At 40.5% G+C, this 16,357-nt stretch overlaps 1 protein-coding gene and 2 long non-coding RNA genes across 9 annotated transcripts in view; 1 reads left to right on the forward strand and 2 right to left on the reverse strand.

Annotated features, from left to right (window-relative positions):
* The window catches only part of LOC105469487 (reticulon 3), a 73,784-nt gene that overhangs the window by 27,330 nt on the left and 30,097 nt on the right, over positions 1 to 16,357 (reverse strand). For 2 of the 7 annotated variants that reach the window (XM_071074426.1, XM_011720531.3), the window contains exon 3: positions 7,812 to 9,890. The exons of 4 other annotated variants lie outside the window; for them this stretch is intronic. In XM_071074426.1, the coding sequence (XP_070930527.1) occupies positions 7,812 to 9,890 (2,079 nt within the window). The remainder of the gene's footprint in view (positions 1 to 7,811; positions 9,891 to 16,357) is intronic. One more of the 7 variants, XM_071074427.1, reaches the window with a different exon arrangement.
* LOC139357429 (uncharacterized) overlaps positions 1 to 16,357 on the forward strand; it is a 55,821-nt gene that overhangs the window by 13,736 nt on the left and 25,728 nt on the right. The window lies entirely within an intron of this gene.
* LOC139357430 (uncharacterized) lies at positions 1,631 to 7,805 on the reverse strand. The gene is made up of 2 exons (XR_011610510.1): positions 6,326 to 7,805; positions 1,631 to 6,008 (listed from the first exon to the last, which is right to left on the reverse strand). It is a non-coding gene; the product is annotated as an uncharacterized lncRNA (long non-coding RNA).

Here is a 16,357-nt window from a genome sequence, read left to right on the forward strand (position 1 = left end):
TCTGGGTTCTCTGTTTCTTTACTTGTCAACTTGTCAGTACCATACTGTCTTTATTACTGGAGTTTTATAATGTCTTTAAGTAAATGTTCCAAGTTTTCCAATTTTGTTATTTTTAAAAGGTTACTTTAGATTTGCTAGGCTCTGTGTGTTTCCATAGAAATGTCAGAATTGACCAGGCGCTTTAGCTCACACTTGTAATCCCAGCACTTTGGGAGGCCAAATTGGGCAGAATGCTTGGGCTCATGAGTTCAAGACCAGCCTGGGCAACATGGCAAAACTCCATCTTTACTAAAAATACAAAAATTAGCTCGGTGTGATGGCATATGCCTGCAATCCTAGCTACTCAGGAGGCTGAGGTGGGAGGATGGCTTGAGCCCAGGAAGCAGGGGTTGCAGTGAGCTGAGATCGCACCCCATGCCACTCCAGCCTGGGTGACAGAGGCAGACCTTGTCTTGAAAGAAAAAGAAAAAGAGAGAGAGAGAGAAATGTTAAACTCTGGGACTTTGAATTGTCTTGAATCCATAGATCAGCAGTGTGAGTAAGACTGACATCTTAACAACATTGAGTCTTCCAATTCATGAACTTCTCTCCTCTTAGTCATTCTTTATCTTCTCTCTGCAGTGCTTGGTAGCTTTTAGTACTGTGGTCTTAAGTACTTTTCTGGTTAAATTTATTCCAAGTATTTTATGCTTTTGGTGCTATTGTAAATGGAACTACTTGTTTAAAAAATTTAATTTTCTAGGCCGGGCATTGTGGCTCACACCTTGTAAACCCAGCACTTTGGGAGGCTGAGGTGGGCAGATCACTTGATGTCGGGAGTTTGAGACCAGCCTGGGCAACACAGTGAAACCCTGTCTCTACTAAAATTACAAAAATTAGCTAAGTATGGTGGTGCACACTTGCAATCTCAGCTAGAGGCGGAGGTTACAGTGAGCAGAGATTGCGTCACTGCACTCCAGCTGTGCAGTCTCTTTTGATACAGAGACTGTCTCAAAAAAAGGTTTTCTTTAAAATTGTCAAATTTTGCTATTAATATGTAACAACAAAATTGAGTTTTGTGTATTAACCTAATATCTATCCTGCAATCCTGCTAATTAATAATCCTACTTATTAATCCTAATAGTTGTTTTGTGGATTTCTTAGGATTTTCTACGTAAACAATCATGTCATCTGTAAATGAAGAAAGTTTAACTTCTTCCTTTCCAATCCTGATTCCTTGTATTTCCATTTATTGCTGTAATTCAGTGGCTAGGACCTCCAGTATGATGTGTGTGTGTGTGTGTGTGTGTGTGTGTGTGTGTGTGTGTGTGTGTTTGCATGTGTGTGTTTTAAGACAGAGTCTCCCTCTATCACCCAGGCTGGAGTGCCGTAGTGTGAACTCGGTTCATTGCAATCTCCGCCTCTTGGGTTTAAGCAATTCTCCTGCCTCAGCCTCCTGAGTGGCTGGGATTACAGGCGTGCGCCACCATGCCCAGCTAACTTTTGTATTTTTAGTAGAGGTTTCACCATGTTGCCCAGGCTGGCCTTGAACTCTTGGGCTCGAGTGATCCACCTGCTTCAGTCTCCTGAAGTGCTGGGATTACAGGCATGAGCCACTGTGCCCGGCCTTCAAACTACAAACTGAGTTCACTTCTTTTTTTTTTTTTTTTGAGACGGAGTCTCACTCTGTCACCCAAGCTGTAGTGCAATGGCACGATCTTGGCTCACTGCAACCTCCACCCCCCGGGTTCAAGCGATTCTCCTGCCTCAGCCACCCGAGTAGATGGGATTATAGGCGCCTGCCACCGTGCCCGGCTAATTTTTGTATTTTTAGTAGAGACGGGGTTTCACCAGCTTGGCTAGGCTGGTCTTGAACTCGTGATCCACCCGCCACGGCCTCCCAAAGTGCTGGGATTATAGGCATGGGCCATCGCGCCCGGTCCAGTTCACTTCTTTCATCTCTAGTTGTGCTGCTTATAATCTTTTGTGCATTAAGTGTGGTTCACGATTAAACAGAGGCTTAAACACAGTTTGTCTACAGAATTTTAGGTTGTCACTCTCTGGATCTCTCCTTTCCAAGATTCCTCCTCCCCTTACATTCCACTGACTCAATGGTTGTGGCTGACCCAAATTCTGTCCACTGCTTAGGTTTTCTATGAAGGTTTGAGCCAACCTGTCAGGTACCCACTTCAGCCTGTCCTCTAGCTAAAAGCAGTAAAAATAAAAAACTAATTTCATGCTGTCTCTTCTTACATGTATCAACTCTCTTTCAGAATCTGACTGCTCCCGTTCATTCTCCAGTGCCTTCAGGTCTTTGTTTTTTAAAAATTTTGTCCAGTTATATGCAGGAAGGTCAGGTCCAATAAAAACCTACTTGGCCACAAGAAAAGAAAACCAATCTGACGTTGCTTTTAAAAATTACTTCAGATTCCTTATATATGTAGGTATATAGGTTCATTTTTTTTTCTTTATGGAATCTTTCCAGCCATAGATTCACTTTAAATGATACCAAGATAGGAATTATTTCGTATCTCTTGTTTTGTAACTCTTTTCGTTCCACTTTAGCATCCACCATCTGCTGGGTGCTCAACAATGTAGTTTTTACTAATAAATTACATTTTTATATAACAGAAGACACTAATTTTGACAATAACTAGAAAAGTAATGCACAGAGCTAGAAGTGAAACTGATAAGCAGTAGCACCCTAACACTGGGGAAATATTCACATATGTGTAAAAACAGACAAGTATAAGAATGTTAACTTCAGGCCGGGCATAGTGGCTCATGTCTGTAATCCCAGCACTTTGGGAGTCCAAGGTGGGTGGATCACACGGTCAGGAGATTGAGACCATCCTGGCTAACACGGTGAAACCCCGACTCTACTAAAAATACAAAAATAAAACTAGCCGGGCGTGGTGACAGGTGCCTGTAGTCCCAGCTACTCAGGAGGCTGAGGCGGGAGAATGGCGTGAACCCGGGAGGCAGAGCTTGCAGTGAGCAGAGACTGCACCACTGCACTCCAGCCTGGGTGACAGAGCGAGACTCCATCTCAAAAAAGAAAAAAGAAAAAAGAATGTTAACTTCAGCACTGTGTATAATAGTAAAAAACAGAAAAGAATCTAAACCCTTATCAAAAGAAAATAATATATTCATAAAATGGATTACTTTATAGTTGTTAAAATGAATAAATTATATATATTCCAATATGAAGAAAGTTTAAAAACCTAATGTTGAATGGAAAAAGTTATACAACAAACATGATAATATGAATGAATGGTTAAAAAGCATAAAACAATACAAACACATTTATTTAAAATAAACTGGAAAGATGTACCAGGTCCCTAATAGTGTTACGTCTGGGGAAGGGGAGTGGCCAGATGGTAATGAAAGAATCCTTTAGTTTGGAAGCAAATATGACTACCAATGCTAACAATATAAGTTAATTCTACATATAGAGAAGATATGGGTGTATGCTGCCTTTGTACTTTTCTATATTTTTCCATTTCTTAAAAAAAAAAAAAACTTTAACAACTTCAATGACTGTGTAATATTCGATTGCACAATTACACCATAATATACTCAACCAATCTCGAATTGTTAAGACACTGAGATATCTGCCACTATCATAAACAGTGCTACTATGAACATCTGTGTAGTTATTTTTGCACATTTTTAAAAAAGGATAAATTCCGGCTTGGCGCCGTGACTCACACCTGTAATCCCAGCACTTTGGGAAGCAGAGGCGGGCGGATCATGAGGTCAGGAGTTCAAGACCAGCCTGGCCAATATAGTGAAACCCCATCTTTACTTGGCCAATATAGTGAAACCCCATCTTTACTAAAAATACAAAAAATTAGGTGGGCATCGTGGCAGGCGCCTGTAATCCCAGCTACTCAGTAGGCTGAGGCAGTAGAATTGCTTGAACCCGGGAAGTGGAGGTTGCAGTGACCCGAGATCGTGCCATTGCACTCCAGCCTGGGCTTTTTTTGTTTTTAAAAAGGATAAATTCCTAAAAACAAGATTGCTAGGGCAATTCTAGGTCTGTTACATATTGCCAACTGCCTTCCAGAAAGGCTATAACAATTTACACGTACTCACCAAACTATATGCTATTTCTCTGCACCTTGCCAATCTGGATACTAAAACACAAAAAACTATCTTCACTATACTAGGTATGTGACAGGCAGGGATCTGATTTTCTTCCCCAAACTATGAGAGTCTATCATAATGTAATTACTGAGCAACCAACTATAATATCATAAAGGCTTCATTACAAACTGTTATGTAATATAACATAAAATAGCAAAAACAGAAAACAAACCACTAATTCTTTCATTGTTTCTTTTGCCTATTTTCCCAAACAACTTTAGGCAGAATTAAAGCACTGTTATCATCTTAGAAAGGAAGAATATGCAGATACACGTATTTAAAACTAAACAATTGGTTGCGTGTGGTGGCTCAGGCCTGTAAATCCCAGCACTTTGGGAGGCCAAGGCAGACGGATCACTTGAGGCCAGGAGTTTGAGAGACCAGACTGGCCAACATGGTGAAACCCCATCTCTGGTAAAAATACAAAAAATTAGCTGGGTGTGGTGGCACACACCCGTAATCCCCGCTACTCAGGAGGCTGAGGCAGGAGAGTTGCTTGAACTCTGGAGGCGGAGGTTGCAGTGAGCTGAGATTGCGCCACTGCACTCCAGCCTGGGCAACAGAGTGAGACTCTGTCTCAAAAAAAAAATTAAAAAAAAAAAAAAAAAGATAAATAAATAAAACTAGACACTGATGCATTTTATTGAAATGGTTGATATTTTAATTTAATTACATTTATTTATTTATTTAGACAGAGTCTTGCTCTGTCACCCAGAGTGGAGTTCAGTGGTACAATCTTGGTTCACTGCAATGAAATGGATTATATTTTTAAAGATTTAGTCATACATAAGACAATTTTAAAAGGTTTTCACTTTTGAAAGCTGCAAGAAAGACCTTTAAACTTCTTGGTCTAACTATACCAGTCTTCTTTAATTATCATCTAAAAATATACACTAATCATAGAATTTGGTCAGTGACAAATATCCTGAACTTCCATAGCCCTTTTCATCTCTCATACTAGATTAAATAATTCAGTTGATAATTACTAATAATTAGCATTTACACAGCACTTTATTTACTGCAACATACAAAGCAGGGCAAAATAATGATCATCACATTAACAAAGGAAGATGCTGAACCAATTAGACTAGTCATCTAAGGTCACGCTAAAACAAGAATTTGCCAGAATTAGACACTGGAGTTTTTGTAGTATAATTCCTATGTGCCTTAATACTCAAAAGTTACTACCTATAAGACTTACGACAACTCAGGAAGAAATCTAGAATGTACCAGAGCCAGAGAATCATATTATTGAAATGATAATTGAAGACCATCTACTTCACTTTACATCCTCACTTTACAGATAATAAATCTGAGGCCCCCGAAAGGTTATGTAATTGTTCAAAGTCATACTTCTAGGCACAGCACAGCAAGAATTAGAACCTAGCACTCTTTAATCCAAATTCAGTGAGCTTCAAATACTAGAGTATAAGAGCTATCCTTAATTGGTAACTCAAAATTTTTGGTTTATCAAAAAGCCTCAATGTCTTCACTGATAATTGTTAGTGAAATAATTCCTATCATTCATTCAACAAATAATTGTCCAGTACTTATTATGTAGCAGGCCCTGTATTTGGTGCTAAATCTGACTGAATATTTACTATGTGCTAGGCACTGCATTACCTGCATTTTCATATTTAATCCTCACAATACCATTACAAGGTTAAGTACAATTTATCTATTTTAAATATTAAAACTTAAGAAGATAAATCTACCTACAGTCTCCAGTAAGGAAATGCCCTTATAAAAAGTAAATAGTATAATCAAACACGAAATACATTTAGCCTAACAAAAATCTAATTTTCTTATAAATTCTACAACTCTGTATATGATTTCATTTGAAAAAGGATCTATAATCAAATAGTTTAAAAACCACAGACCTGGCCGGGCGCGGTGGCTCAAGCCTGTAATCCCAGCACTTTGGGAGGCCGAGACGGGCGGATCACGAGGTCAGGAGATCAAGACCATCCTGGCTAACACGGTGAAACCCCGTCTCTACTAAAAATACAAAAAATTAGCCGGGCGTGGTGGCGGGCGCCTGTAGTCCCAGCTACTCCGGAGGCTGAGGCAGGAGAATGGCCTAAACCCGGGAGGCGGAGCTTGCAGTGAGCCGAGATCGCGCCACTGCACTCCAGCCTGGGAGACACAGCGAGACTCCGTCTCAAAAAAAAAAAAAACAAAAAAAAAAACCACAGACCTCTACATAGCACCTAACACTGACCATATAGTAGATGTAAAACTTGGTATTACATTAAAGGATGGGGGTCCCTTGTAGAGGGGCTTGAAAGATCCTTTTTTTTTTCTTGTACTTTCCAAGACCCCAGAACAGACAGCAATTTGCAGTAATCTAACTGAAAGCCACTTGATAGAAAAGTGATCATTTGAAATAGATAAAAGACAAGAGAGGGGGTTTCTAGTACCATCCAATAATGAGTTTTGGCCTGAAGAATATTAAATAAGATAGAAAGTAGAAGAACGCATGAGTTCTCCTAAGTATTACTCACAAAATAGTACTACAATACTGGGCTACCTACTTTCAGGGCATAAAATCTCTATAGTATATGATCACATTAATTAAAAGTTTCATTTACTATCTTTCCCAGCAGGAATTCCTTTATCTTTGATTGCTAAGATTCCACAAGGCACATATCAAAAAACTCAAGTGCTAAAAAGTGTGACTATTGTGGAGATTTAAAAATAAGCTTTGTACATAAGTAAGAACCTGATGATATTAGGTTCTCAACTAATATCACCCTAGGGCCAACCTATAAGAAAAGAAGTAGACCGGGAGCGGTGGATCACACCTGTAATCCCAACACTTTGGGAGGCCGAGGCGGGCGGATCACAAGGTCAGGAGATCGAGACTACGGTGAAACCCCGTCTCTACTAAAAATACAAAAAATTAGCTGGGCGCGGTAGTGGGTGCCTGTAGTCCAAGCTACTCAGGAGGCTGAGGCAGGAGAATGGCGTGAACCCGGGAGGCAAAGCTTGCAGTGAGCCGAGATCGCGCCACTGCACTCCAGCCTGGGGGACGCAGCAAGACTCCGTCTCAAAAAAAAAAAAAAAAGAAAAGAAAAGTAGTAACTGGCCAGACGCGGTGGCTCATGCCTGTAATCCCAGCACTTTGGGAGGCCAAGTGGGCAGATCACAAGGTCAGGAGTTCAAGACCAGCCTGGCCAATATGGTGAAACCCTGTCTCTATTAAAAATACAAAAATTAGCCTGACATGGTGGCTGACACCTGTAGTCCCAGTTACTCGGGAGGCTAAAGCAGGAGAATTGCTTGAACCTGGGAGGTGGAGGTTGCGGTGAGCCAAGATCTCGCCACTGCATTCCAGCCTGGGCGACAGAGCAAGACTCTGTCTCAAAAAAAAAAAAAAAAGAAAAGAAAAGAAAAGAAAAGTACCTTGAAATATAACTGGAGCATAGAAAAAATTTTTAGGGGAAGACTAATGTTACAAAGTGGTCTACTGCTTTGGGAAATATTGGTATTAAGGAAACCAAATCAAGCAATCATTTAAAAAAAGACGAGAGAGGAATCTGCCTTTCCCATCATACAGTATATTATATTTGTATTCTAGCCATAATTTTGTAGGTATAAATCAGACTCTAACATAAACGGCACGCTGATAAGTAATCAATCACAGAATTAACCACATGCAGTATTCTAATATAAATGGTTACCTGAGAAGTCTGTCAGAAGTCTTGCTAGGACATGCTTTTTTACCAATTCAGTCTTGCTAAGGCTGGAAACAGCATCTACCCTAGAAGTTTCTCTGATAGTAGTGGGTTTTTGGGAAATCCCAAGATCGGATCCATTCTTGACATTATGGTCTAGGATGTCATATGATCTCTGTGGCCAAGATTCTGGAGCAAATGTGAAAGTTTGCTTCAGTACTTCTTCAGAAGGCAATTCTGCGTCATGCTGTGCAGAAGCTGACTTCTCAACCTGTCTTTCACCTAATTCTTTAAGAGCCTTAATTGTGAGCTGTTCTTGTTCTAAGTCAAGAGATGCTACTGGAGTACCTTGGGTAGGGAAAACACTTAGAGGCTCACTTCCATTTGTTTGTTTGTTTTGTTCACTGTATTTGCTTCCAATGCCTTTAATTTCAGAACCACTGGACTCACTTTCATGTAAGATTTCTACAGGAGGAGTTGTTTTAAAGTCTGTCATCTTCTCTGATATTGCTTTAAAGGCATTTCCTTCACTATCTACTATTCCTTTATCTCTGGTTTCTGTAAAGGCTGCTATCAGGTCCTCTGGGGAGGAATCATCTATATGTTTAACATTTTTCCCATGTAATGACTCCAAGTAGGCAGATGTTGTCACATTTAATGAGAATTCTGTCTCATTAAAAACATTTGGAGACACTGTTGAAGGAAGTTTGGGGTTCTCAGTAGTAACAGGCTTTTCAGGAGCAACTTCACTCACATCTTCTAAGCAGACATTTATATTGGGTACTTTTGCTGCCTCACTAGCTGGACTCCTTCCAAGAATATCAGGTTGCTCTTGATGCAGCTCAGAGTCACTGACCAACTCTTGAAAGTTTTTAGATGTTTTTTCTACTCTCTTACAACTGGGAATCTCTTTGATTTCTCTTTCACCTGTTTTTACAACAGCACTTGGAATGGAAACAGGTTTTTCAGCTTGAATTTTCTTATTTTCAAATGATAGATCTGCTGTGATGTCCTCTATTACTGTGTCATCAGACTCACCAGAACTATCAGCTTCTGTGATTTCTCCCAATGCAGAGCTCTGCCAGTTCATTTCATCTTTCAGGTGGTCATCAGGTAAAACCACTTTCACTGTGGCCACTCCAGAACCCAAAGAGTCACATTTCTCAGGTGGAGATCCAGGTAATTCTGCAAGTGTGTCACCCTGTTTCTGCATATTGCCTTGCACACCTTTGATACTGAATTCTTTTGTGGAATTGAAAGAGTCGGGTATAGGTTTTCCAGTGATAACATTTTCTTGTAGGAGAGATGCTTCTGTCCAATCACCTGTTGATTCAGTGATGGGAGTGCTCCCATTAATAGAACATACAGGAATTTTCTGATGAGTGTTAACTTTAAGATTTACAACTGGAATTTCAGAATTATATTCACTCATGTCAAGTCCTGTAGTTTTTGTGATGCAGTCAGAAGATTTATCAGTCTGTTGTTTCACTTGGGGAACCAGATCCCAAGTCAGTATTTCGTTAGTAAAGTTATGCATATCATTCACGCATCTAGACACCTCTTCCAGTGCTGCATTTGTGTGTGAAAACTGCCTACTGAGCAATGCAGACATTTGGTAACGTCCTGCCTCTTTATTTCTCAGTGGAAAAAGCTTGTCATTAGTCTCTGAAATGTCTTCGGATGATTCTCTATCAGTGTGCATAGACCAGCTACCAAAATCATCTGTGCTCTCCTTATACGAGTCTTTAAATTCTTTGTCAAATGCTGCTTTGTCAATAATTACTTCAAATGGTGATTCAGGGGAATCCTTTTCAATAACACCATCTCCTGAAACTTTGGATGGGGACAAAGAGTATGTATAAATGCCTTCTACCTTAGAGTATTCAGTAGGTGGTTTTTGGGCTGTTAGCAAAGTGAATCTGTCATCAGCATCCAATGCAGTTTTAGCTTCCCTACTTGATACCTCATTTGGGTTCTTGGTCTCTTTATCTATTTGCTCTTCCACTTGACCAATTTTCTTTGAAAGCAAAGCAGGATGCTCTGGGAAACTGGCTGGAATAGAAGGACGGTCACAATGAACTCCTGCTGCAAGAGAAATTGGAGAGTCTGACATGTTGTTGCTGATCCCCTGAGGCTTTTCCATCTTTTTCATATCCAGAAGATCCAAGTGGTCTTTTCCTTCTTTGGCTAAAATAGGCTGGCTCCCTAACACATTGCTTTTTTCTCCATGTAGTATTGTAAGGCCATTGTTATGTATTTCAGAAGATGAAAGAAAGGAAGATGTCATAATTTCTGAAGATGGCTCATCAGAACAAAGAGAGCTCAAGAATTTCAAAGAAAATAATTGTTTACCAGGTACAATTACACATTAGCTAGCCAAGCCAAGCAGCATGCTTTTTATTTTTTAAATTACATAAATATATATATATACACACACACAGGATGTATATATACACACATAAATATGTAACAAAATGATCAAGTTATCCTACAGGACATGCATAAAGCTGCCAACAGTGAAACAGAAAAGCCATATCATGCCACGAACTGCAAGTAACAAAAAAATTTCCTAACAAATACTTTTTGGACTACTTTTCCATTGTAAAGAGAAAGCATAAAGAAGGGCGGAAAGATTGAGAAATCTTGGGAGGTTTTTTATTATTTTGGTAGAGCTAATCAACAAAAGCAAATAATTGATACAAAATAAATAACCTGATACTATAAAGAGTTGATAGACTTTAATCTGTAAGCTGAACAATTCAGAGCACAGACTGCCTCTGTAAATCCACTATTATAGTCTCACAATCTGAGAAGGAAAAAAACAAGTGGCCAGACTTGTTTTTGATTTTTAGGAGATGCAGTAGACCCTCCCTGAACCTGAAAATGAGACTAGAATTATTCTATTCTATCCACAGGAAGAATCTGTCCCATGTACAAATAAATAGCTGTGATGTTCTAAACTAAAGCGTACTGAAAAAGGTGGATCCCCTCCAAAATCTTTTTTTTTTTTTTTTTTTTTTAAATACAGAGTCTTTTTCTTGTCGCCCAGGCTGGAGTGTAATCGCATAATCTCAGCTCACTGCAACCTCCGCCTCCCAGGTTCAAGTGATTCTCCTGCCTCAGTCTCTCAAGTAGCTGGGATTACAGGCAGGTACCATCAAGCCTGGTTAATTTTTGTATTTTTAGAAGAGACGGTGTTTCACCATGTTGGCCAGGCTGGTTTTGAACTCCCAACCTCAAGTGATCTACCCACCTTGGCCTCCCTAAGTGCTGGGATTATAGGTGTGAGCTGCCACGCATGGCCCCTCCAAAATCTCTTGTACTAACTTGTCATTGAAATCAATATTGTACTGTGCAAATTGATTTCTTTGGTTAAGACAGAGTTAACTGGGCCGGGTGCAGTGGCTCACCTGAGGTCAGGAGTTCGAGACCAGCCTGACCAAAATGGTGAAACCTCGTCTCTACTAAAAATATAAAAAAATTAGCCAGGCGTAGTGGCAGGCACCTGTAATCCCACCTACTCAGGAGGCTGAGGCAGGAGAATCCTCTGAACCTGGGAGGCGGACACTGCAGTGAGCTGAGGTCGTGCCATTGCACCCCAGCCTGAGTAACAAAAGTGAAACTCCATCTCCACACACATACACACAACAAAGAGTGACCTCCAGAATTACTTTTAAAATAGAAAATATCCTTCTCAAAGTAATATGTTGTCTTAGCAGTTAATAAGCCATCAATCTACCACGCTGTTTTCTAACTTCCTACTCTAACAAGTTTTTACTGGGGAAAAGGATCAAAACAAATATCCCAAGGGCTGGTGCTTTCTTACTTCACTTATTTGTTTGTATTTGAGACAAGGTCTTCCTCTGTCCTCCAGGCCAGAGTGCAAGTGGTGCAATTGTGGCTCATTGCAGCCTTGACCTCCTGGCCTCAAGCTATCCTCCCACCTCAGCCTCCCAAGTAGCTGGGACCACAGGCACATGCCACCACACCTGGCTAATTTTTAAACTTTCTGCAGACATGGTGCCTCGCTACATTGCCAGGTTGGTCTCAAACTACTGGGTTCAAGCAACCTGCCCACCTTGGCCTCCCAAAGCACTGGGATTATAGGCATGAGCCACCAAGCCCAGTCCTGGGCGCTGTCTTTCTTGCATATTATTGTATCTTTGGAGCTGGAACAAAGTGGGTCTTAAATAAATAGCCCCAAATAAGTGAATCAAAGATTCAGCTTGGTCAGCTGAGACCTAAGTAGGCTCAGGACAGCAATGCCTTGAGCATGAATAACTGGGGAAATGTGACAGAGAAGTTCTTTTAGGATTATCTTTATTCAGTCTATATTCTCTTTTTCATGTAAACATCCAAATACCAGATAAAAGCAAAATTATGACGTCATTCAAAATTATTTTATTAAAGACAAAAATATTTTACAATAAATAAAATTCCACTATTATAAAAATGTTTTGAAATGCCATATAAAGTTCCCCTACTTCAACACATCACTGAAATTTGATGTAATAAGAGCTGAGCTTTAGAAATAGTATAACTGAAACCTGGTTATTAAAGTCTTTGTACGTTAAGGAAAACAGTTAAAGCTTGGTGGCAAAGCTATATTACCAAAACAAAACACTTGAAGTAAACTATAACTCATATGTAGTTCTAATTTAGTAAAACATGGTTTGCATCTGCCATTATATAGTATGGATATTCAGCATGACTAGATTAGGGCATAACAGAAATGAAGCCCAGCACTGTAGGTTAAAAGGTTCAAAAACATCTGAAGTATAAAGTACTACAGATTACATTTAAATCAGAAATATTCCACAATCTGAGCCATGCATTGTTACTGAAGCTACTAGTCAGTGTTTCTACCAGAAAGCATTCAGTGAACTACGGTTATTGTAAAACTGTTTGGAAACCTCTCTCTTCAAACAACTCTGAGGTAAGTCAAACTGACTCCACCCCACAGGGAAGGTTCAGCTTATATGTTTTTTTAATGTGTTTTTTGTGTGCTTTTTTAAGACAGAGTCTAGTTCTGTCGCCCAGGCTGGAGTGCAATGGTGTAATCTCGGCTCACTGCAACCTCCGCCTCCCAGATTCAAGCAATTTTCCTGCCTCAGCCTCCCGAGTAGCTGGGATTACAAGCGTGCACCACCACACCTGGCTAATTTTTTGTATTTTTAGTAAAGATGTGGTTTTACCACACTGCCCAGGCTGGTCTCGAACACCTGAGCTCAAGCAGTCCGCTCGCCTCAGCCTCCCAAAGTACTAGGATTACAGGCATGACCCACTGCGCCCAGCCAGCTTATGGAGATGGAGATTTCAGATGATTCAGATCTGTCATCTTACAGATGAAAGTCTACAAAATGAATTAGCAATAATTCAAGAGGTATTTATTGAGTGCCTACCACGTGCCAGACATTGTTTTAGAAACTGGGCTTAAAGCAGTGAATAAAACAGAAAAAATTTCTTGCCTTTATGGAGCTTACAACACAGAGGGGAAGGCAGACAATAAGCAAAATCAATAAGTAAAATGATGATGACAGTGATATAGTGGTGATGGTGCTTGATTAAACTAAAAAGAAAGCAACCAAATTGAATGCTAACCAAAGAATATTCACATCACTGGGAAGAGCATGGTAAAACTGTCTATGCTTTAGCAGGACACAAACTGGTCAGTTTATCAGTTTTGCTTTTCTCTTAACTTTCTTGAACTTTTAGTACTCCAAAAGCTTCAAGTTAGGTGTAGAATAATCTTAGGTAAAACTAAAGATAACGTTAGAAGTCCTATATTCAGAATACTAAGAAGTCCTCTACTGAGCACCATAACGGCCTGACAGACTTCAAACATTAAAGATTATTTAGGCTGGGTGTGGTGGCTCACGCCTATATCTCAGAACTTTGGGAGGCAGAGGAGGGAAGACTGCTTGAGTCCAAGAGGTCAAAATCAGCCCGGGCAACATGGTGAGACCCTGCCCCTACAAAAAATAGAAAAATTAGCTGTGCATGGTGGCACGTGCCTGTAGTCCCAGTCACTTGGGAGGCTGGAGTGGGAGGATTGTTTGAGTTTGGGAGGTCAAGGCTGCAGTGAGCCACGGTCATGCCACTGCACTCCAGCTTGGGTGACAGAGTGGAGAAAAAAAAGAAAAGAAAGGAAAAGAAAAAAAGAAAAACAAAAGGAAAAAAGAAAAAGAAAAAAGATTACTTAATATGACATGGTTACTAGATATATAAAAAAACCTCTAATAATGTTCCCTAATAAAAATATTATAACTTACTATTTAGGGTGTATATTATTTTCTGGGGGCAAGCTCAGAGGGTAAACAGAGGTCAGTGCTGCCTTCATTTCTCAGTGATTCTGAGATGCAGGCGCTAATCATTATTGTCAGTCAAGCTTTCCCACGTGTAGAAAAATAAGGTAGCATCATCATCTGAGCTTTAACTTTAATTATTTTGTTTAGAATTTCAGCAAATGAAAAGACCATTTTTGGCCAGCTGAAACCCTAACAAATGTGGACAGAGCTGACCTGTACCAAGACAATGGGAAAAATTGGGCTGGAAGTAAAAAGTGTATAAAGGCATGAAAACATTAAATAGAATGAAGACCAAAAACTAATAAGCCTTTTAGAACAGCTCCGATAAGCAAAGACTCTTCCAACTGGTCAGCATGGCACTTGTAGTCACTGGTGTTGCCCAGGTCAGTACATGGCAAAAGGACAGAATAGTCCAGTGAATCTGAAGGCAGTTAGCTCCTAAAATACTAAACACTGTAAAACTGTCTGGTGGAATAAATCTGGATTATTTTATGTCTCAGAAAATGTCTACCACCTTTCTTTTTTCAAAAGATTCATCCCGGCCGGGCGCGGTGGCTCAAGCCTGTAATCCCAGCACTTTGGGAGGCCGAGACGGGAGGATCACGAGGTCAGGAGATCAAGACCATCCTGGCTAACACGGTGAAACCCCGTCTCTACTAAAAAAATACAAAAAACTAGCTGAGCGAGGTGGCGGGCGCCTGTAGTCCCAGCTACTCGGGAGGCTGAGGCAGGAGAATGGCGTGAACCCGGGAGGCGGAGCTTGCAGTGAGCTGAGATCCGGCCACTGCACTCCAGCCTGGGCGACAGAGCGAGACTCCGTCTCAAAAAAAAAAAAACAAAAACAAAGATTCATCCCTTCACATGCACTCCAAGAGCCTTCCAACATTACCCAAAACAAATCGCCATCAAAACTCATTATGAACATTTTCTAAATTAGTTCTTTGCTATAACGGAATTTAATGTGGATATTCATTTTCAAGAGTTCTAATCACTTAAAAACATGGTGCTACTCTAATTATTAACAAATAAGGTCATAGATCTAGTAGATTTACTAAAAAGGTAATCAGCTGGGTGTGGTGGCTCATGCCTGTAATCCTAGCACTTTGAGAGGCCAAGGTAGGGAGATGGCTTGAGCCTAGGAGTTTGAGACCCACCTGGGCAACACAGTGCGACCCCATCTCTACAAAAAAATTAAACAATTAGCCAGGCATGGTGGCATGCACCTGTGGTCCTGACTACTTGGGAGGCTGAAGTGGGAGGACTGCTTGAGCCCAGGAGGTCGAGGCTGCAGTGAGCCACGCACTCCACCCTGGGTGACACAGCAAGACCTTGTCTCAAAAAAAGGGGGGTGGGTGAGAATCAATATACGGTAAGAGGTAAAAAATGTCATATCCCCACAGTGATCATGAACATGTTCTCAAACTTATCAAGTACTCAGCTGCATGATTACTCATCTTCTTAAACTCTAAATACTCCACTGAGATATATTATCTGAAACAAAGACTAGGAAATTAAGTTGGTAGTCATATTCTAAATTCTAAATTTTTAGACCCAAATAAATTTTTTTTTTTGAGATGGAATTTCACTGTTTTAGCCCAGGCTGGAGTGCAATGGTGTGATCTCGGCTCACCGCAACCTCCGCCTCCTGCATTCAAGCGATTCTCCTGCTTCAGTCTCTGGAGTAGCTGGGATTACAGGCATGTGCCACCATGCACAGCTAATTTTGTATTTTTAGTAGAGATGGGGTTTCTCCATGTTGGTCAGGGTGGTTTGGAACTCCCAACCTCAGGTGATATGCCCACCTTGGCCTCTCAGAAAGTGCTGGGATTACAGGCGTGAGCCACTGCGCCCAGCCAAAAAATTCTTATTAAAAAATTCAAAGTCAGCCAGGTATGGTGGCTCACGCCTGTAATCCCAGCACTTTGGGGGCCGAACTGGGCAGATCATGAGGTCAGGAGTTCGAGACCAGCCTGACCAACATGGAGAACCCTGTCTCTACTAAAAATAGAAAAAATTAGCAGAGTGTGGTGGCGCATGCCTATAATCCCAGCTACTCAGGAGGCTGAGGCAGGAGAATCACTTGAACCCAGGAGGTGGAGGTTGCAGTGAGCCAAGATCACGCCATTGCATTCCAGCCCAGGCAACAGTGTGAGACTGCATCTCAAAAAAAAAAATAAATAAATAAATAAAAAATTCGAAGTCCTTTCATCACAATTACTTTTTTTTTTTTTTTTTTTTTGAGAC

The sequence above is a fragment of the Macaca nemestrina genome, chromosome 12 (genome assembly GCF_043159975.1).
Source record: "Macaca nemestrina isolate mMacNem1 chromosome 12, mMacNem.hap1, whole genome shotgun sequence".
NCBI lineage: Eukaryota > Metazoa > Chordata > Mammalia > Primates > Cercopithecidae > Macaca > Macaca nemestrina.